Here is a 22,383-nt window from a genome sequence, read left to right on the forward strand (position 1 = left end):
CACACACACACACACACACATATATATGTATAGTGACTGGTAGAAAAATCACTTACTGGTCCATAAAGAGTGGTACAGAGCTAGGTGTGGTAGTGCATCTCTGTAATCCCAGCTGCTTGGGAGGCTTAAGAAGGAGAATCAGCAAGTTCGAGCACAGCTTAGACAATTTATTGAAGATCTTGTCTCAAAATTTTTAAAAGTGGAAGATGTGTAGTTCAGTGGTAGATCATTTGCCTCACACATGTGAGGCCCTTATTTTAATCCCTGGTACTGGGGAGGAGGGGAAAAGAGAACGTACAAGGTACTGTATTTAAAAAGCTTGTCATAAGAAAACAGGCTAGATAAGCAGAGAACTACTTTAAAAACCTCATGTGAAGAGTGCTGTGTGCAAAATTAATATTCTTTGGGTGTCTTTTCCCTGTAAAGGTCCTTCAATAATACAGAAATAAGCAGTTCTCTGTGCCATTTCTGGTCCTCTTCTTCTGGCTTTGCCCTCCAGAACTGGACTAGAGATTTATGGAAGGAATTGATATACTGTAGAAAACATAAAAGTAATTTAGTTCTGAATGTGGTGGCACATAGCTAAAATCTCAGTATTCTTAAGAGGCTGAGGCAGGCAGATCACATGTTTAAGCCTAGCCTAGCCAACATAATTAATCAGTGAGACCTTTTCTCAGAATAAGAAAAGGACAAAGGATTTCCCCCCTTCTTGAAAGAAATGTTTGGAGTTGACTACATCAGTAAGATGGCTAATTAGGTTAATTAATTGAAGAGAGGATGGGAAGTGCTCCCAGAAGCTTTACTTTTTACCCCACATCTGCACACATGAGCACACACATACACATGAACACTGGCTTCCCATTCACTTCTTTAAGGCATCAGAGTCTTGCCTGGAATGGATCTGGCTTCACCCCATTGAGATATCAACTTTAGATTCAGCACATTGTGCTGGCCTAGGGGTAGTACAGGGTAAGGTAAGTTGGTGGGTAGTGTGCCTAAATGTTAAAGCAGAGGCTCTGCAGAATCAGGTCACATGATCTGTAGCTCTGGAAGCTCTTGATAGACTTGCTCTTGGGCTTGCAGACTGGGGGAGGCATGACCTGCATATCCTGTTCCTCTTCATCCTTGGAGAACGGAACCCCCCTCTTCCCAGCTTTAATCAGAAGCTGTTGATTACTGTAGAGTAGGGCAGACCTTGAATGGGTGGTAGGAAATCAGGCCAATCAGTCAGCAGTAGAAGCAGCGATACAAGCTAAGCTGGTCTTGTCGCCTCCTGAGCCCTCTTGGCATTATTTTAAACTGCCTCTCTGGAAAATCTGTCTTACAGAAAGGAAGAGGTTTTATCAGAATGTCAGCATCACACAGGGTGAAGGTGAGTCTCTGAAATTTTGACTGCTTTCTTTTCTCTCTCTTTTTTTTTTTTTTTGAATGGTTGGAAACATTTTTCATGTCCAGCCAGTTCAGTGGTGGGATTATCCTTTGCACTTTTGTCAGATGTTTCTATAAGGTACTTGGTTGTCTTTGTTTGCACCAATTCAAGTGGCTAAATATAGGAATGGTCACTCGATTCTGCTTCACAATCCCTGAAAGTTTTTCATTTGATCTTTCAAGGTGGCTTTGAGATAAACCTGGACCACAGAAAGCTGAAAACTCCCCAAGCCAAGCTCTTTACTGTCCCCACCGAGGCCCTGGCCATTGCAGTGGCCACTGAATGGGACTCCCAGCATGATACCATCAAGTTCTACACCATGCACTTGGTAAACAAATTCACAGTGCAGACTTATACTCTGATACCTGCCAGGGCTTCCTAGGCTACCTGGCAAAAATTTTGACTCCTCCAAATTGTGACAGGCCCAGGGGTGGGGATGGAGGTAGGTGGGTTCCTATAAAAACTAGTTCTTAGTCATTGAATGAGCCAAACCCCTTTTGTGTCTGGCCTGGTCACCAATGGTTCCCTCTCCTTGGCCTGGCCAGGTAGCTCAGCAGATTAAAGCACCTGCTTAGGCAGATGCAGGGGCCAGGGGTTTGATCCCTGGCCTGCCATGCCAATCCTGCCCCCAGGGCGCACTGAGACTGGGCCTGGTGGCATGCACCTCTAATCGCAGCACTTGGGAGGCTGAAAAACAGGATTACTACAAGTCTGATCTGTGTAGTGAGACCCTGTAGACCCTGCACTAAATATGTTTAAAAAAAAAAAAAAAAACCCTCTGCTTGTGCTAGGTGACTAGTTCCTGGTCTCAGGATAGGTGTCATCTTTCTGACTGCACAGCGCTTATTTTCAGTTACAGCAGCTGGTCATTTGTTTCATTTAACTTAGACAATTTGTAATGGCCTGTTTTATGTTTGCACATTTATTGTTAGTCTCTTCTAGGTTGCCTGGTGAGCAATAGTAGGGCAGGAGCCATGTCTGTTTTACTCATTCTCCCCAGCAGAGAGTTTAGATGGTGCTCAGTAAATATTGGTTGGATGCAGAAACCAAGGAGGCAGACAGGTATGGTGAGGAAGATTCCCTGTAGAGCCAGCCCCATCCACATACAGGTGGCTCAGTGAGGCACCAGGGTATAGAGTGGAATGAAAAGGTCAGGTTCAGCCTCTACAGCAGTGGTAGCAAACCTGTGGCACATGTGCTGCAGTGGGCATGCAGAACCATCTCCATCAGCACATAAACTAAGTTGCTCTAACAGCCATGCATCAGATAACAGTTGTTTTTTCTAAACTAAGCCCTCAGTATTCAGGTTTAATTGTGGTGTTGGCATTTTATGATAAGTAGGTTTGGGGTTGCATTTTGGGGACTCAGGCTCTGCAAGGTTTGCCACCACTGTTCTACAGCCTCCATACCATACTATGACCTCGAGCAAGTTGCTATTGTTCTTAGATCCATATCCCCTATCTGTGAAACATGAATGATTAACAATTCTCACCTGATGAATTGTGGTCAGGATTAGATGCCAAAACACAGAAAGCCCTTGACATGGCACAGGATGGGTACTCAGTCAACATAGGAGCTAGTCGCTCTCATCCTGGTCATTGTTGTGCTCAGCCTTGACCCACAGACCCAAACAGCTTCCCACAGCTTCACAGCCAACTGAGGTGCTGCCTACTTCTGAACTATATGATAAAATTAGAGTGATTAGGTCTACAAACTAATAGAATAGTCAGGGAGATGGCTCAGTAGAATAAGTGCTTGCCTGGCAAGCATAAGGTCTGAGTTCAATCCCTGGTTCCATAAAAAAACCCAAAAACAAACAAACAAACAAACAAACAAACAAAAAAAAACAACTAATAGAATAACCAAAGAAATCTATTATTGACAAGGCAAATCAAGAAACATAATCTCAATCCCAGATTGGATGAATTGTTTCCTTTTTAAGCTGTTAGGGAGCCAGCTGGTAAAACTTTTTAGTCAAATTTGAGTTCCATGAGTATTGCATATTTTATTAACTATATTAGTAGCTGTTTGTTTTATTTTCTGTGGGGGTGTTGGTTTCCACGTCTCTGAAAATGGAAACAATGATGCCTGCTCCAGAGTGGTGTCATGAAGATTAAGTGAAACAACAGAATGTGGTATAAAAAGCCTAAGACTTTGGGGACATTCACTCACCCAGGACTGCTGGGAGAGTTCCTTAAGTCTCAGGAGCAGCCACAGATCCTCAAGCCTAGAGCCTAGCTCTGAAGACACCAGGCTGTTGACCAGGCTTCTGTGTGCTGTCTGGTTCCTGACTGACTGTGGATGCAGTACCCTCAAAACAGGGCTTTTGGATGAGCCCAGCAGGTGGTAACAGGGCACTTTCTGCCTTTGATTCAGACCACATTGTGCAACACATCCTTGGACAACCCAACTCAGCGCAGCAAGGATCAGGTGATTCGGGCAGCTGTGAAGTTTCTGGACACTGACACCATCTGGTAATTGACATTTAGATAGGCAAGTCCCCTTTGACAGCGTGAGTCCCACTTGCCATGTGAACCCAGGGAAAGCTCAGTGGGAGAAGAAGCAAGCCTACTCCGTGACCTCACAAGGTGGGAAAGGTAGCCCCCTTGATATTGGCACCTAGATGCTCTAGTCCCTGGGAAGAAGTCTTCTTAGGCTTCCAGGGCACCCTGTTCTCTGCAGGTGAGGGCAGGCTGCAGTGGGCTGAGGTGGAGGTGTATATGGCTCTTGCAGGTACCTGGACTGCAGGGCAAGCAGGGTCGCCTTCCCTGAGTTCTGGGATATTCTCAATTACAGATGGTGGTAGTCAGGAGCTGGCTTCTTCCCACTCTGAATTTTCTCTTTGGGTCTGTGTTTTTTGGCAGCTGCACTAGTTAGGCAGCTTTGTACCCTCTGACCGTAATTTCCGGGGTGAGTTGATACAGGAAATTGGCACAAGTGCTCTGGGAAAGGGTCCCCCGTGGTGCTGATTTTGAACTTCCTGTCAAAACCCACTCCATTTGTGCCAGGAATAACCTACTTGCAGGAAATAGAAACCCATTCAATCTAGTTCAGGCACGAAAGAGTTTCTTGAAAACTATATTTTCCAGGATGTAGTTATTACATTGCATCTGCTTTTTTTTTTTTTTTTTTTTTTTAATGTATTTGATTGTTGCAGTGTCTCACTATGCAGCTCGGACTCATTGTGATCCTTCTGCTCTCAGCCTTCCCAATGCTGGGATTATAGGCATGTGCACCACCATGCCTGGACTCTGGGGGCGGAGCTGGTGCGGCATGTGGTGTTAGGGGATCGAACCTCAGTCCCTGTGCTTGTCTGAGCTTGCCTAAGCAGGCACTTTAGTCCACTGAGCTATCTTGGCTGGCCCTGCATCTGCTTTTGAGTAGCACTATATAGTGCTACAAGTTTGGACCTGTCAAATATTTGGGGGCATTTAGGATAGTGGTTTGCTTTTTAAAAAGTTTTTGGTGTTTTGTTTTCTTGATGCAGGGTGTCATTACATAGTTTAGGCTGGCTTTAATCTCACTGTATAATCCAGGCTAGCCTCAAATTTGTAGTGATCCTCCTGCGTCAACTTGCAGCAGTCCTCTTCCCAAGTGCTGGAGTTACAGGTGTGGCCACCACTCCTGGCAAGACAGTGTTTTGAGAACCCACACTGACTTTAGGCACTCTTGGAAGGTTTGTTAAAACTCAGAGAGCCAGGCCCCATGCCCGGAGGTTTTGATTCCTGTAGGTTTGGGATATGACCCGAGAATGTGCCTTGCTAGTAAGTTTCCAGGTGAGACCCGTGCCTCAAGACCATACTTTGAGAACCAGGGGACAAGACTAGGGGTGGTGAGAAAGTTTTTGCTAGTGCCCTTTGTGTTTTTGCTTTTTTAAATCATAGAATGAAAGAATTGTACTATTTTATTAATAAAGGTGATTTTTACCATGAATTAGCTACAGGGTAGAAGAGCCAGAGACATTAGTCGAACTTCAAAAGAATGAGTGGGATCCAATCATAGAATGGGCCGAGAAGAGGTAAGATGCACTGTCCTGCAAGAAACATGGAGTGGGATGGGTATTGGTTAGTGTGCTGGGTCCGAGGGATTACACTGGACACTTACACCCCTAAGCTAGCCATGATGAGTTCAGAGCTCCCTTGGGATGTGGCTCCCTTCACACTTGAGGATAAGTTCACTTGGTAAAAATGTTCCTCAAATTTATTTCTGTCACCATGCATCTACTGCTTATGTGCACTACACTGAGTGTCCTCAAGAAGCACCTCGGCTTCAGGCCTTCTTCCCCAGTCGTCAGAGCAACAGCTAGTTTGAATTCCAGCTCTGCAGGGTCAGTTGGGAAACTGACCCTGAGTTGATCCCTCCTGAGTTGATCCCTCAGAACTTTAGTTTCCTTGTCTGTAAATAGGTCTAATCATTCTTGCCTCTCAGGGTATGGGAGTAAACAAATTGATACATATAGTATTTGGCATTCTGCACAATACACAGTAAATACTCCAATTGTGGCAATTATTTTTTATTTTCATCACAGTTACTATTAAATAAAATCACAAAAAAGCATATAAGATGCATATGCATATGGAGAGAAGTCAAAATAGCTTTCTGCAATATCCATATGGGTATGTGATTTTTACAAATTGGTGCTACCTATTTTTCCTTAGCAGGAAGGCTTGGCAGTACAAAATCACACAGATTATTGATGTGGTGACAAAATAAATTCCATTTTATTTCATTCCAAGACAAGTGTGGAAGGGCTAGCTTTCATGGCACTGCCTTTTCCACACCATTCTTGTAAGCTTACCTGGAGTGCTGGAATATCTTTTTGGTTATAGCATATATCACAAAAGTGATGTCCATCAGTGTGGTCCATTCATTTCTCTACATGTTTCCTGAGTGCTAACAGTAGGCCAGGCATCCTTTCCTCAAAGGAAAAGGCAAGAGCTAGTGCTTTCCAAGATCAGAGAAAGATATAGCTCCTACAATATTTTGTGAGAAATACAAAGATGCAATGACATTTTGGAATCTACTGAAATAAAACTAATTTACATTCCTGGAGATCTTTGCTGTGGTTGAGGATCATCAAGTTCTTGCGGCAGTTCAGATAGCCCATCCTTAACAGTTTACAGAAGAATGAAGTTATTTCCTGCATTCAATTTATACTATTAGAAATTTCACTGTGGATATTTTTAAAGCAATAGAAAAAAGATACATAAAAAAATCACAAAAATTATTTTTACCTCATTATGTATATTTCTTATGTTTTATACAGTTATTATGTTATTTTTATTTTTTGCAGCGCTAAGGAGGGAACCTGAGTATGTTAGCCAAGCAGTCTGTCATTAAGCCACGCCCCAGCCCCCTAGTTATGCTATTCTTTCACATGTATCTTTTCTCAAAACCAGTTTGTTTCCCTGATAGCAAAGACCAAATCCAATAGTAGAACTTTAATAAGTATTTGAAAAGATAGTTGAGACATACAAACATTTAAAAAATAATAATATTAAGAAGAAATCTTTTATGGACTCAAATGGGGAAAGCTTTTAAAAAAGATATAAAAAGCAGGTTGCTCATGTTTTTGATAGTTCCATGGAAATGAGCACTTCAGGCCATTTACATATAATAGAGCCCCATTCCCAGGATGCAGAAACTCAGTGAGGGCAGTTTCTTGCTTCTTTGGATTTGGTTTTTGGGAGGTTAGAAACGTAGGTCAAGAGGCCATTCTCAATGGCAGTTCCTTCCAGAGTGCCCAAGACTAGCTCCTTTGGCACATACCCTGAACGAGTACACACCCATGCTCAGCAGTGAGTGCTCTCAAGACTTGTTAAAGCCTTTTCCTTTCAGATACGGCGTAGAGATTGAGTCCTCCACCAGCATAATGGGACCTAGCATCCCTGCCAGGACTCGGGAGGTGCTCGTCAGCCACCTGGCATCTTATAATATGTGGGCTCTGCAAGGTACACTGGGCTTAGGGGGCAGGTGTGATGCAAGTTAGCCCTCCCCTGCCCAACTGCTGTGAGCATGAAAGCTGACTGGCTGTGATGGCAACCCTTTTAGTCAGCACTGCAGACAGAAAATTAGGTTTGTCCTCTTCAGTAGAAGTCTCTAGATCATGCATGGCTCATTGGCCTGACCAGCTCATCTGTGAAATAGTCAGTGGGCAGAGGTTTGAGGGTATCTTCTGATGGGTCAGGTTGAGGTCCTGTGGCTACCCAGGTCATGGGCAGGTCACTCTAAGGAAAGCCACAGTGCTCATCTAAAAGAGTAAGATCAAATCCCAGGTTGCCTAGGACTGTTTCCCCATCCTGGGGTCTTTGCCCACTCACTGTTCTGAGGGGTAAGGCACTCATGGGAAAGGTTGTAGCAGCTGCCCTACCTCAGGTCCTGACTTGGTTTGTGTCCCCACAGGGATTGAGTTTGTGGTGGCCCAGCTCAAGTCCCTGGTGTTAACCTTGGGCCTGATTGACCTGCGCCTGACAGTGGAGCAGGCTGTGCTGCTGTCACGCTTGGAGGAGGAGTACCAGGTAAGATGGTGCACCTCAGGTCCCTGCCTCACCCTTCCTGGTTCATACTAACTTGATGTGCACAGCCAACTTCTCTGCAATATTTTTATGTAAATTTGATCTTAATCATTTTTGTGTACATAAAGAAACCAAAATTAAAGATCAGTAGTATTGTCAAGGCTGGGGATGTAGGCCAGTGGTACATTGCTTGTTTATCATGCTTAAGGTCTGGGTTTCTTCTCCAGTAATGCAAAAACTTTTTTTTTTTTTAAGTTAAATTGGGGCTAGGAGTGGAGTTCTGTGGTAGAGTACTTGCTTCACATGCATGAACCCCTGGTTCTATCTAAGTATCAATTAAAAAAAAAAATTCAGAAAGGTGCTCAGGACTACTCCCTTCAATCTCTTACCTGTGCAATCTGATTAGGTGGGGGCTGTGCACATCCTCAAGGAGGAAACTGTGGCACTAGGTCAGCCCTCTGGGAAGTTCTCAAGCTGGAGTTTGAAGCCAGTTCTGGGGGAGTCTAGGCCCAAGGCTTTTGGTCCCCGTTCTGCACTTGAAGGTTTGTGAGCAGATAAAGAGGATTTGGGCCTAATAAGGTACAGAACATGCCCTGCTGAGACAGCAGAGGGCCTGCTTCTGCTCTTAAGTCAGCTACACACTTGAACTCTGACATTTCATATGGCTGGCAGAGGAGCATGGAGATGGCTGCTGTTTGTACATAAGTTTTGTTTTTTTGGGTTTTTTTGTATTTTAGGGAAGGGTCTTCAGGGTTTCACTATGCTATGGTTTGTGTGTAGTTGTCCTCCTAAAGCCTCATGCAGTCTTGGGGATGCTTCTGGAGTTTGTGATTGATTATTATGACTGTGGATGCTGCACCTGCCCTGGAGCAGGTAATTTGCATTACACCATTAAGGAGGGAAGAGAAGCTAGCTGCCTGAGCTGCTGCTACCCCTCCCTTGTGCTCTTGCTCTTTGCTGCCACCAACAAAGGTTGCCCTCTGCCTTGGAGCCAGCTGAGTATGGACTGAAACCTCCAGTAACTGTGAGCTAAACAAACCTTTCCTTCCTTCATTTTGAGTGTTAGGTATTTGTCCCAGCAACGAGAGAAGAGTAAGACACACTACTAGATTGGACTCATAGTGATCCACCTGTTTACAGCCTCCCAAGAGCTGGGATTACAGGTGTGCACCACCATGCCCAGTCTCAAATTGCCGTTTCAGCATGCCCTGAGGGTGGGACCAACAGGCCCAGGGATTGAACCCCCAGTCCCTGCGCCTGCTTGCTGGTGCTTTAATCCGCTGAGCTATTTGTCAGGCCCTGTACACAAGTTTTGATTTGGAGGGCTCAGAATTAAAATACTTGTTTGCATTTTTTAACTTGAAAATTATAGCAATCCATATAATCTTTTTGTTGTTGATGTTATTCCTCTAAACCCAGAAGTTAGTTGCTATTATTGTTATTTGGTTCCTAGTAACCTTTTTGGGATGTGTAGTCTTCTGTTCAGAAAAATGTAGGAAAAACTGTTCCTGTACAGCAGAGGAGGCCGGCCATTCTCTGGATGTCAGAATGAATTTCATGGGAAGGGGATAACTTGTGGGGCTGTCAGGGCTGGTAGAGAGCTCTGCTGGTAGGTCTGGGCTCTGCTTTTAATAGTGGGACCCAAGCCACACTATCATCCTTTGAACTCTGGCTTTGATCCTGCACAAAGTAGGGAATAACTTGGATTATGGATGGGATGGTGTAAATGGGAGGTGAAAACACCCTTCAGCTGATCTGTTGCAGTTGTGCATACTGAGACTGGGCTGCAAGATATACAGATAGTTGTGTGCCATAGTATAGTCTGAGTATGCTGGGGCAGCCAAGCCACACCTTCTGGACTCTTGCTGGGGAGGAGCCAGCAGGGTCAGGTTGGAGTTGCACTGATATCCCAGTAGCCATGCTGTGTCTAGGGGTTCCTCCTTTTTGTTTTCACAAGTCTGGAGAGAGATACCAGGAGTTCCACTAGAAGTCATATGCACCTTGCTTATTTACTTTATCCCTATGGGGAGCACTTGCAGCTCACCTGTAGATAATAGCTTACAGAGGATGGCAGTTTGAAAGTCACCCCATGCTAGGTTCTTTGTATAAAATATGAGACTAGAGAAGCCATACAATTCAGGCTTTCTCAATGAACATGAGTGGTGTTGGTCCCCAGCCTTCCCAGTAGTGGGCAGCCACTGGCCCAGTAGTGGACAGCCACTGGCCCTGGGCCTAGATACACTTCTCCTGGATCAGCCAGGCTCCAGAGGGTACAGGTGCCTGGTCTAGCAGCTGGACCTTTATGTTGTGTAGCTCACCTGAGTTGGCAAGATCCATGCTTAGTTCTTTCAGTCTAGCATTGGGAATGGAATGTGTTTCTGATCAGCAGCTAGCTTGTCTTGTCTTCTCCTCAGATCCAGAAGTGGGGCAATATCGAATGGGCCCATGACTATGAGCTACAGGAGCTACGGGCCCGCACTGCTGCTGGCACCCTCTTTGTCCACCTCTGCTCAGAGAATACCACAGTGAAGCACAAGCACCTGCAGGAGTAAGGCCTACGTTGTGCATGCCAGCTGGATGGATTCTGCACAGCCACAGCTTCCTTTCCCTGGGGCTTTACTGGTCTGTGGGGCCCCCCTGTCCTGTAGAGCTGCCGTGGCCTGCAACTGTGGGCCTCCCCTGACCTGCAGGGCTTGGCCTTGCACAGCATTTCCCTGAGGTGCCTGTGATACAGTGTGGCTGTCTAGTGGTCAGCCTGATTCCAACCCAGGTACCCCTGGCCTGGCGAGCATCAAATGAGGGGGATGAGTTGTACAAATGACTTTCCCTTGACCCTTATTTTATTAAATATTTCTCTATCCTGGAAATGTGTCAAGCCCCTTTTCCATCTGTGCCTCTGTATTTTCCCATCCTTGTTTTGTCTGGGTTTTGTCACCAAGGTTGAACAGCTTATCTCCCAGTCACATTCTGATATCTGCTGTCCATGGTACGGAATCTCATGCTGGGGAAACACTCATGTCACCAAGAGACTACTCTATTTGTATCTTCAGCCTCTGCCTGGAGGACTTTTTTCCCTGGTTTTTCATCAGACAATCTTTTGAAAGTGAGTCCTTGGTCTAAGCTGGTTGTGTCTGTTTGTTCCTGTTCTAGGAAAAAATGAATTACTTTTGAAAATAGAAAATATAAGTTGTTTCTGGTTTAAAAGCCCTGCCAGGCCTGCCAAGGTCACCTAACATGTATTGCTATAATTTGGATCTGGAATCTAAATCTTTGTTCCTCATAGTAGTGCTGTTGGGAGGTAGTGGAACCTTTAAGAGGGAAAGCAAGGGGCCAGGGAGATAGCTCAGTGGAATAAGCACTTGCCTGGCAAGGTTAAGGACCTGAGTTCAATCCCCGGTTCCGCGAAAAAAAAGAGGGAAGGCCATGTGGGAGGTTTCTAGATGTAATCTCGAAGGGGATTACAGGACTATAGCCCCTTCCTCTCGTTCTCCTTTGCTTTCTGGGCATGAGGTGAGCTGTTTTGCTTCACTACATGCTCTCATCATGATGTGTATCTCACCACAGGACCCACATCAGCAGGGACCACACCTGGTCATGGATTGAATCCTCTGAAATTGTGAACCAAAATACATTTTTTTTTTCTCTTTATAAATTAGTATTCAAGTATTGGTCTGCAGGGTCTCGCTACACAGATTGGACTCATAGTGATTCTCCTGTTTTCAGCCTCCCAAGTGCTGGGATTACCAGTGTATGCCACCACACCCAGTGTCAGTTGCTGTCTCAGTGTGACCCGGGGACAGGGTGGGCACAGCATGCCAGGGATGGAACCGTCAAGTATTTGTTATAGTGATGAAAGCTAACGCATGCACACTTTTACTCATCTTCCACACGGGAATCTTGAGACTCCTTCCAGCATGGCCCCATCCAGCATCCAGTTAGGTACTGGTGCCAGGCTCGGTGGGAGGACAATGGGGAGAGTGGTTCTTTGACAATACTAGGGATTAAACCCAGGGCCTTCACACTGAGCTATATCTGCAGCCCTTTTTAAATGTTTTGAGACTGTCTCACTAAAGTGGCCCAGTTGGGGCTCAAATTTAGTCCTCCTCAGCTTCCTGAAGTACTGGCCTTACAGTTATGTGCCAGTGCACCCAGCTATCAAAGCCTTTCTGAAGTCCACACTCTCTCTCACCTGAGTAATAAGATGGCATCACCCACTCATTGGGCACTAACACTATACCAGGTAGCTTTTCCACACTTCCCATGCCCTGTCTTCCTCTTCAGGAGTTACTCTCACACTTGGGATGCCCACTCTGCTCCTTAAATTCTGGAGCAGACTCAGGTCCCTGCAGCCAAGCTCTAAGCCAAAGGTGGCCTTGGAGGGCAGGCCTCTGCATGGTAGTGGCAGCTGCAATCTCTTCTGCTTCAGCATCCTCAGCACTGGAGGAAGGAAGGATTGGGCTCATGTTTGCAGCCTGCCCTAGGTATGGCTAAGTGAACAGCCCTGCCCACATCTGGTATTTGGCCACAGACACCTCTAGCTGACTGCCAGCCCCTTGGGAGCCACTCCTGTAGATTGGCCAGGGACCTGCTGTTTATCTTCATCCTTTCTCCTGTTTATACATGAATATAGATTCTCATTTTTTCTTTCTTTTTTTACTCTACATTTGGAACTTTCTCCAGGGTGAGTAGAAGAGTGGTGTCTAGGAAGACATGGGTTGAGGAACTGTCAGTAATTCTGTCCTGAGGCAGCCAGTGAATGTGTCCACTTCCCCAATGTTGTAGGGGCTAATGCCACATTTGGAAAGGGACCATCTGCTGACATGCACCTAATCCATATCACCGCATTCCAGGTTGTCCAGCTCGCTCTGCAGGTGGTCGATGTATTGATTGATCTCCTTCACTCGCTTACGGTTCCTCATGACCTCATCCTTGTGAATCTGGGGAGTGAAAGCAAAGCCCACAACTTTCAATCAGATTACTATCTTTTGGGGTTAATGTCTTTTACTGAGGCCAGTTTGACTGAAAAGAGATTGTTCTTTCAAATCTCCAGAGTTTTTGTGCCTTATATATTCCGGAGCCTACTCATAGTCTATGGATCTATTTTAGATTTTATCGATCTATTTCATCACCCAGGGATGAAGCATGTGGTGTGAAAGTTTCCAACTGGTATTACTGAGTCTGCACTGTGGAGTTTTACAAACTTTAACTTTCTCCATTTCTTAGTGAAAATAGTATGAATTATCTAGGAATGATTTTTCCCATTCTTTTGTCTGATATCTATAAAAATGGGCCCAACCAGCTAAGATGGGTTGGCACTTACTCACCTTGTCTACTAAATGTGTACACCAAGAGTTAATCCTGGTCACCAGCTCATCTTCCCTATTATCAATCTTCAGGAGGTGCATGTCATGTGATGCCCCAACGGCATTAACAATTGTGTCTTTGTCTGCAAAAAACTGGTGAGTGAAAAGACCCTAGTGAGATCATGTATATCATTACATCCTAAGCACAAACTAAGGGACCAGAATAGCAAAAGGACTCCTGGGAATCCTCTGGCTGTGCAGGCTGTGCCAGGTGGAGAACCCCTCTTTGTATTGGTACACGTTGTGCCAGCTCTTTTCAGGTGACAGCCACCTCTCTAACCCAAGCAGTAGCAGGTGTTACTCTGCAGTCCTCATTGGGAGCATGTTTTCTCCAGGGAGAAAACAGATGGCTGCCCAGGGTGATCTCACTCAGGACATCTGTTCTCACAAGGCCTCTCTCCTGGGAGTTTGCAAGTCTGACTTGCCCTAAATCCCACCAGGCAGGTGGGAGATGTAAGGCTGGCCAAGGGCCTAACAGCTGCTTTGAGGACCACAGGCTGATGAGTATTCAATCTTACTGTACCAAGATCAAACCTTATATTGCACCAAGATCAAACATTAGGGTCCATTTGGGTCTCCTGCCTTTCCAAGCTCTTGACCTTGCTTGCTGCCTTGTGGAAAAACTGTTCAAAGCAGCCACCCAGTAGCAGGCCTGGCTGGTTCAAGTGTTGACGTTGTGATTGTGCCTGAAAAATTTCATTTCCCAGAGTGGGGGAAAGCTGATGAAGCATTTAGGAGCCAGTTGCTTCCACATTGAGTTGAGGGTAATTTGTAATGGCAAGATTAGCAAAGGACCTAACTTTTATGTTGTAGAGAGGATAGCATGTGGGATGCACACAGATGGAGCATCTCATCTGAAATGATTGGAACCAAAAATGTATTCCAGGGGGCCTGCCCCTTAGCTCAGCTCTTTAAGTGGCTGCTTCAACAAAGCAGTCAGGCTCAGGTTGCTGTGGTTCGATCCCCACAACTCAAGCCAGCCAAACCTGCCTTGAAGGCATTTGGAGCTAGCCCCCCCCCAAAAAAAAAAATCCTTCTGCCAAAAATGTATTTCAGATTTTACAAGTTTTTGGATTTTGGAATATTTGCATAGACTTTTGTTTTTTTTTAAATAATATATTTAGTACAGGGTCTACAGGGTCTTACTACACAGATTGGACTCATAGTGATCCTCCTGTTTTCAACCTCTCAAGCGCTGGGATTACAGGCGCATGCCATCTGCCCAGTCTCAATCACTGTCTCAGTGTGCCCCGCTGGGGCCAGCATGGCATGCTGGCAGTCCAAGTCTGCCTAAGCAGGCACTTTAATCCACTGAACTATCTGGCTGGCCCTTAGACTCTTGGAGCATCCCTAATTGGGAATTCTGAAATCTGAAATGCTCAAAACCCTCTGAGTTTTGGATCAAGGATGCTCAACCTGTATTTGGTTTTTTTTTTCTTTTCTTTGTTTTTTTTTTTTTTTTTTTTTTTTTTTTTTTTTTGTATCAGAAATTGAACTCAGAACCTTGCACTTGGCAGGCAGGCGCTTAAGCTGCTGAGCTATCTCTCTGGCCCAGTTTTTGTTTTTCTATAGTAGTATTTAGTATTTCTATAGCTAATTTAGATAATACTATGTTCTGTGGAATCTTGACACATTTATATTTCTTGTCACAGACTGTTTCAGAGTAATGCCTGCAGGCTGTGGACAAAGCCAGGTTACAGGATGCAGGGGGTGGAGTAGCTGGGGAAATACTTAGCACAGTAACATGTAAGAAATAAGGGCTGGGGAGATGGCTCAGTAGAATAAGCGCTTGCCTGGCAAGTGCAAGGGCCTGAGTTCAATCCCTGGTTCCACCAAAAAGAAAGAAAAAGAAATGAGGGCTGGGGAGATAGCTTGGCGGTCTAAGTGCCTGCCTGGCAAGTGCAAAGACCTGAGCTCAATCTCCAGTACAGCATGCTGTGCTGTCCTGCCATGCTGGCCTCTGAAACTGGGCATGGTGGTGCACACCTATAATCCCAGCACTGGGGAGGCTGAGACAGGATTACTATGAGTCTAAACTGAGTAGTAAGACCTGTAACCAATACATAATAAATATATATATATATATATATATATATATATATTTTTTTTTTTTTTAGAAATGAGGTTATTATGTTTTATCTCTTTGGATACACAACCCCAGACAAGGCTCTGGGAAAGGGTAAAAAAATGTGTAAAACTGGCCATGCATGGTGTTGCAGCCCTGTAATTCCAGCCCTAGAGTAGGAGGCTGAGGCGGGAGGATTGCTGTGAGTTTGAGGCCAGCCTAGGCTACATAGTGAGTTCAAGGCCAGTCTGAATTACACAGCAAGATCTTGTCTATAAAAAGAAAAAGAAAGTGTAAAACTTGCCTGCACTGAGCCTCAGAAAGACTTCTCAGGCATGGGAACCCGTATATTTTAGAAATAGCCACAACCATAGCATCAACTAGAAAGTAAGTTGTAGCTAATCATAAACCAGGCAGAAAATATCTTCCTTCTCAGAGTTTGAATATATAGAAAATAGCTTCAAAGAGTTGAGAATCAACAAAAACTGAGGACAGCTTAGATACACATGAATTAGTTGAAGAAAACAATGTGATATTTGTAAAATATAAACAAAAGGAATCTGGTTTAAAGAAATCCTTGTGATTTTTGTTGCTTTGAGAGATTTTCTCACTATGTTGCCCGTGCTGGTCTTGATCTCCTGGGGTCAAGTGATCTCAGCCTCCCCAGTAAAGGAATACAGGTCACTGCACTTGGCTACAAAAATTCTTTGAACATACAAATTGTGAGTTTTCTCCAGACTTGAGATGGCCCAGAGTGGTGACCACTTCAGTTTTCCTCTTGGAATAGTTATTATGTGAAAATATTCTGGATTCCCCTCCAATTTCTGTGGGTTGAAAGCACTAGGATTGAGGCAGAAGCACAGGCTGCTCTTGTGCCTGGGGCTGTGTCCCCTGTTCCATAGGCCTTGCTGGACTTCACAGAGGTGACTTTTATAGCCACAAAGACACCTTCCCTTCAGAGCAACTTCAGGACTTCTGAGAAAGGTACAACAAGTGCCACTCTTTAGGACCACCATAAAACTAGTGACTTGATGCCCTGTGGCATGTGGGGTCAGGTCATCTTGCCAAACTCAATGACCCGCAGCCCTCTCCATGACAGACAAGGAGCAGCTTACCCTAATGGGGCAGGAACTTGTGCTGAGGTGTAGCTCCCTGGTCCAGGCCAGAGCTTCATGGTAGCCACCCTATCTACTGCTGTCCTGTGTCAGTTGTTCAAGTAGGTTCAGTGGACTTAAAAAATCTCCCTACCGTTAGGCCCAAGCACTGGCCCTGCCCTGCATACATATTCAGAGTACCCAGGTTACATATCTAATGTCCCTTCTGCCTCTCAAATGGGCAGCTATGGCTGCCAGCAGTACACAGGGGTCCTTGCTGCTAGCGCCAGCATTTAATTTCACTTTTCCAAGCTAGGAAAGACTTGAAGACATAGACATTTTGATAGTTTGGGCTCCAAGTATGGCCTGACCTGATAACAATCACTCTACCAAAGAGAGAAGTTATAGAGATAACCTCATCAATGTGACTTTTCATCTTGATCTGCTCATTGATCACTATGTAACAGAAGGCAGATTTCTTTCACCTAAGGCCCTCTTCCTTCCTTGGAACAACCACTCCTGCTGCAGGCTCAGTAGACATTTTGATAAAGGCTTTGAGTCCAACTGTTAGGGTTCAGATCACAGCTCTACTGCTTGGGCAGTTAACTTCAATCTGTGCCTCTGTTTCCACACCTATAAGACAAAACTATAATGGCATCTATACCATCATGTTAACATGAAGATTAAAAGAGCAGTTGCAGAGTGCTTTGCAGAGTGCTGGCCCTCACAGCCCACAGTAAAAATGCCAGCCCTTGGTAGTGGTTATTACTCCTTACAGTCAGGCCATGCCTTTTACTCCCCAGGAATAATAGGGCAATAAGGAGGCCCAGGCAACACTGTGAGATTTTGGTGACATCTTGGACAACTTCAGACATTCCTAAGAGGACAGAGCTTTTCACTGGCTGCTGCCATGAGGCACTAAAGACTGTACTCTACAATAGGCCTGCTAATAATCCCAAGAAGTGCCTTAGCTCAGAAGCAGAGCCCTCTGGCCCAGTGCCTTGGGCACCTCCAGAATGCCTGCCAACTTGTAGTCTACCATCAAGGGCACAGCATGGGCTCTACAGCAAGCCAGGCTCTGCATCTGTCAGACTACAGTCTCAATCCAGACTCTAGTCAACACAAGCTGTGCCATCTTGGGCATTTTACCAACCCTCTCTTGAGTACCAGTTTTACCCAGTTTTCTCATCTGTCACTTGGGATGGTACTTCCTTTGGTGAAGTAAATGAGATCATGTGTGATCTTCAGGTTTAGATAATGAATTTCTCCACTGAGGGAACCCAGTGTGCTGCCAGTTACTGCAGTCAGCAGGTTCTGAATGTTTCAGGAGCTATAGGAACAGGTGTCAGGTGGCACCAGGTAGGGCCTACTGGGCAGGAGGGCATCTGGCCACTGAAAGCACAGCCTCACCTGCTTCTCTGTTGCTGGCTCTGGGGCCCATCTTTTGCTATGTGTCTCAGTCAATAGGAAGTGAGTGTATTGTAGTACTGTGGCCACTGTGGGAACTCCGGTTTCCATGTGTCTGGATTCATCCTTGTCATTCACATCCCAGCTCAAGTGTCACTTCCTTGGAGAGGAACCCCAACCCACAATGGGGTTTCAGATCGGACTCTCAGAATAGGCAGGCTTCTTGGCTCAGGGAAGTCTAGTCAAAAGTTAGCTGCACTTAGCTGCTTATGGAGAGAAAGCTGGAGGTACAAAGACCCTGCCATCATGCTGCTGTGTTAGGTATCTGTCTTAGCCTCAGGACAGGGGCTAGAGTCAGGAATTTCTAGTCTTCTATCTGTAGGACTGAACCTAGCACCTGACAGGGCAGAGGCACTGTGTACTTTTGCTCTTACCCACTCAGTCCTGGCATCTATATTAGACACTGGATGCTGCTGCTGCCGCCACTGTGAGGTACGTGGTGGTTAAAAAAAAAAAAGCTGCTCCTGCCCTCTCTCTAGGTTTTATACATAGTGTGAATAATCATAAAGCAAATCAACATAAATCAGAGAGTTTGGGAGTGTGATAAGGCTCTGACCTGATAGATGAGGTGCTCATAGACAACTTTTCAGGAGGGTGATAAGGGACCACCTCTCCAAGGAAGTGACACTTGAGCTGGGATCTGAATGACAAGGATGAATCCAGACACATGGAAACCTGAGGGAAAAGCACACTTGCCAGATAGACTATCAGCTGAAAGGAGCCAGCTGGGAGCTGAGGATGAGACCTAAGGGAGGGTGCGGAGTGTGTGTGTGGGGGGGCTGGGGGCTTCCAAGGCAGGCAGGCTGACACTTGAGGGCCTGGTGACCATGGGGAAGGACTTACTCTAAGGTCATGGCAAGCTGCAAGCAGAGGTTGTGCAAAAGCATACAACAACATGGTCTGGGTTTTCAAAGGCTCTTTGCACATGTGAAGAACAGCACTTAAGAGGGCAGCACAGAGGACAGGAGAGGGGAGGCATGGCTTGGTGGAATCATGGCAGTAGAGAGAAGCAGAGGAACTGGCAGTGGAGTGAGTAATGCACAAGTGAGAGCAGGCCTCTGATGTGGAAAAGATAAGCGCAAGCCTTTCCACCCGTACTTGTGTTCCTTCCCAGGGCCAAATACACTGCTGCTGCTGGACTCTAGATCCCACTAATTCTCTAACTATCATTACTGAATATATGGGGGCAACATGCTATCTCAGCCTGGAGTGGTTCCAATGTATCAGTAGTACTTTTCACTGTAGTCACTTTAAGATTAAGACCATTAGGGAAAGCTCAGACCTTAACTTTTATTTAACTTAAATAACTCTCTAATTCTCTCCCTTAGAAAGTGCCAGAAGTCCTCCCAAAATGGAATTTTGTTTGTTTGTTTGTTTGTTTGTTTGAGAAAGGATCTTAACACGTAGTCTAGGCTGGTCTTGAACTCACTATGTAGCCCAAAACTTGCAGCAATCTTCCTGCCTCACCCACCCAAGAGCTTGGATTATACACACATCATCATGCCTACCTGGAAGCCAACCTGTTGAAAAGTTTAAGCCATCTAACTAACCATTAGGAGTTCTTCTTCTTTTGATCCCATTTGAGTGTGCCCCAGAGATACCTTATTTGCTACCCTCTTTCACCCACCAACTCTATAAAACACTTTACTCTCTCCTATTGTAGATGGGGAAACTGAGGCTCAGGGAGGTTGTCAACCTTAAGTGAGCCATGGAACTGGGCTGGACCCAGTTTGTCTGGCTCCCGTGTATAGCCCGCTGCACTCTGCCCTGGCCTCTGTGCTCACCGTGCGCACGTCATCTGGCAGTTCTTCATCTAGCTCGCCCTTGATAATCTTCTCAAGGGTGCCAATGGAGATCTCCAAGAGTTTCTCGTGGTGGTGGTTCTCCAGTTCTCGGCACTGAGCCATCGTGCAATCAAGAGTTAAGCAAAGCCAGGACAGTGCAGGATGACCTCTCCTGACCTGTGGCTGGGTCTCTGCTAGGCAGAGGTCCATCTCAGCTGGACAAGAACAGATTTATAGGGGAAACTTGGAGATGCCAGCAGTCATTGCCATCACAGATGTCACTTATAGGCACCAAGCCCCAAGGCTGTCCCTAACTATCTCTCCTTTGCATCTGCTCTATACATGGTTCTCACTAACCCTCAGAACTGGTTTCTTCTGACTGTCCCTCTATCATTCACTTCTGCACCCCCACCACCTACCATCTGGACAGTGCCTGCTAGCCAGCGTGGGCTTTCCACACTCATGCTCTTCCTACAGCAGTGAATTGAGCTTAAGGATGTAGATACCTGGGACCTATGTGTCCTCTGCTTAAAGCTCCCAGGAGATTGTGGCTCTCTGACATGGCCTGAAATCACCCTCTGGAAACCACACTCCCCTGGCTCATGTACAGCTTTGCACAAGCTTCCTTTTCCTCCTGCAGTGTCTCACTACCCTTTCACCTGGTACCTCTGGTCACCTACAGGCGTTCACTTAGTATACCCTCGCTTCGGCAGGCTCCCTGGCCTCTGGGTTGGCTGGCACTCACCTCATAACTTGGATACCATTTTTTACCTTCACAACTTCTGTCTGCTATATTCTGAGCCCCAAGAGGACAGGAATAAGGACTTCTCTGGGATACACCATAATAGTTTGTCCCTTCATGTGGCAGGGCCCTGCGATCAGGTGGCAGAAGGTTGCTTCTGCTTTTAATTTTAGCTCCTAACATTAATATTTAAACTGATAAGTTCATTATAAGCATTGTTCGTGGATTGCCTCTCCCAGAGAGTGTTTGGCTGTAACACAGAAGTAGTGATTCAGGGGTGCCATCTCTGCATGAACATCACCCTTTTGAGAACAAACATGCTAAGCCTTTACATCTGTCCCTCTGGGCATCCAAACTGTCATTCTAACAAAGCCACCATTGTTCTGAGAGTTGGGAAACCCCCTTAGGCCCTGTGGAACATTCTTCTGAACAGCTTCTGTGGTTGTCAAATCTGCATCTTTTAAAAGTGAGCTTTTTTCTCCAGAAACTAGAGGTTTCCATTCTTCTAATATCAAAGGTAGAGAACCTCATTTAGGATCTTAGGATGAATTTAAATGTCCTCTTGGTGGAAGTATAGATCTTTCTGAAATGTAAGTGGGAGGGCTGGCCAAATAGCTCAGCAGACTAAAGCACCTGCTTAGGTGGAGCATAGCGGCCAGGGTTCAAACCCCCACCCCCACCCCCACCCTCACCCCTGAGTGCTGCACTGACCCTGCCCCCAGGGCACCCTGAGAGGGCAACTGAGACTGGGTGTTGTGGCCAAGACCTGTAATTCCAGCTCTTGGGAGGCTGACCACAGGCAGATCACTGCAAGTCCCATCTAACCACTCTATGTATGTAGTGAGACCCTGTAGACCCTATAGACCCTGTACTAAATTTTTTAAAAAAGGCCAGGAGATAGCTCAATAGAATAAGTGCTTGCCTAGCAAGTGCAGGGTCCTGAATTCAATACCCAGTACCACACACACACACACACACACACACACACACACACACACACACAAAGAAAGAAAGAAAGGAAAGAAAAAAGAAAGAAATGTAAGTGGGGAGAGGGAGGATGGAGGAGGTGGCCAACTGGAAGGGGGCCCCATTTATTTGTATCCTGCTCAGTTTCTGAAAAAAATTTGCTCTTCCTTTACTTTTGTTTAAACTGCAGGGATCTCTTCTGTTGCTCTCCTATAGCCCAGGACTGGAGGACATCCCAGAAAGGATATAGGCTCTGGACATTTTCAATAAATAATCCCACCATGTCAGTGATGTTCCTTTCAAACATGTTTATGGTCTCCTGGAGATGATAAAGAACACAGTTAACGTGCATATTGAGACACTTCACACCACAGGACAAGGTGCTGTTTAGAACTCAGAAGGTGCCTCCTTGAGGCACAGACCTTCACTATCCACCTTGGAGGTAAGGACCATTCACCTTGACCTTCCTGGGAACAGGGTTGAAAACTCCCTCTTCTTTCTCCAGGCTTTTTTTGCTCTCTAGTATCAACTCAATCCTCCCAGAAAATGTGTACTACTGTTTTCTAACCTTTGCTGTGTTGGTCTCTGCTGAGAATACCTGTGCTGGTTGTACTCCCTTCACTTCCCCTTATTTCCCAAAACTAACTCCCTTCCTTGTGAGCTTCTCCATGCCATCTGTCCATCGCCTCCAGAGAAACAGTGTGGGGAGCTATCAAGAGCCAGCTTGCCTGGGTCAGTGTCCAAGCTCTATCATTGTGTGTCACTCAGGGAAAGTCATTTAACTCTCAGAACCCCTGGAGCCTCACCTGTGAAATGGATTTCCTACACAGTGCCTATCTCATGAAGTGTGGTGGGGTTCTATGAGCTACTTCACACAAGATGCTTTGCAAGGTACCTGGCAAGGTCGCTTGGTAGGTTCTGGCTGTTACCCCAGACCTCCCACCATTTGTTACTGTTG

General features: G+C 45.7%; 2 protein-coding genes across 6 annotated transcripts in view; one reads left to right on the forward strand and one right to left on the reverse strand.

Moving 5' to 3' along the window:
- Atpaf2 (ATP synthase mitochondrial F1 complex assembly factor 2) overlaps nt 1–10,819 on the forward strand; it is a 15,197-nt gene extending 4,378 nt beyond the window's left edge. The window contains exons 2-8 of the mRNA XM_004640296.3: nt 1,328–1,372; nt 1,612–1,757; nt 3,806–3,903; nt 5,367–5,447; nt 7,268–7,380; nt 7,832–7,947; nt 10,359–10,819. Coding sequence (XP_004640353.1) covers nt 1,328–1,372; nt 1,612–1,757; nt 3,806–3,903; nt 5,367–5,447; nt 7,268–7,380; nt 7,832–7,947; nt 10,359–10,496 — 737 coding nt within the window. The 3' untranslated portion in view covers nt 10,497–10,819. The remainder of the gene's footprint in view (nt 1–1,327; nt 1,373–1,611; nt 1,758–3,805; nt 3,904–5,366; nt 5,448–7,267; nt 7,381–7,831; nt 7,948–10,358) is intronic.
- A 72-nt stretch (nt 10,820–10,891) lies between these two features.
- Nucleotides 10,892–22,383, reverse strand: part of Drc3 (dynein regulatory complex subunit 3) — a 35,560-nt gene continuing 24,068 nt past the window's right edge. For 3 of the 5 annotated variants that reach the window (XM_023700163.1, XM_023700162.1, XM_023700159.1), the window contains 4 exons: nt 21,674–21,744; nt 19,718–19,841; nt 13,269–13,400; nt 12,026–12,881 (listed from right to left, as the gene is read on the reverse strand). In XM_023700163.1, the coding sequence (XP_023555931.1) occupies nt 12,771–12,881; nt 13,269–13,400; nt 19,718–19,841; nt 21,674–21,744 (438 nt within the window). In that variant the 3' untranslated portion in view covers nt 12,026–12,770. Of the gene's footprint in view, nt 11,086–12,025; nt 12,882–13,268; nt 13,401–19,717; nt 19,842–21,673; nt 21,745–22,383 lie in introns of those variants that run through there. The other 2 variants (XM_023700161.1, XM_023700164.1) reach the window with 2 other exon arrangements.

Source organism: Octodon degus, unplaced genomic scaffold, assembly GCF_000260255.1.
Source record: "Octodon degus isolate 3935 unplaced genomic scaffold, OctDeg1.0 scaffold00122, whole genome shotgun sequence".
Classification (NCBI taxonomy): Eukaryota; Metazoa; Chordata; class Mammalia; order Rodentia; family Octodontidae; genus Octodon; species Octodon degus.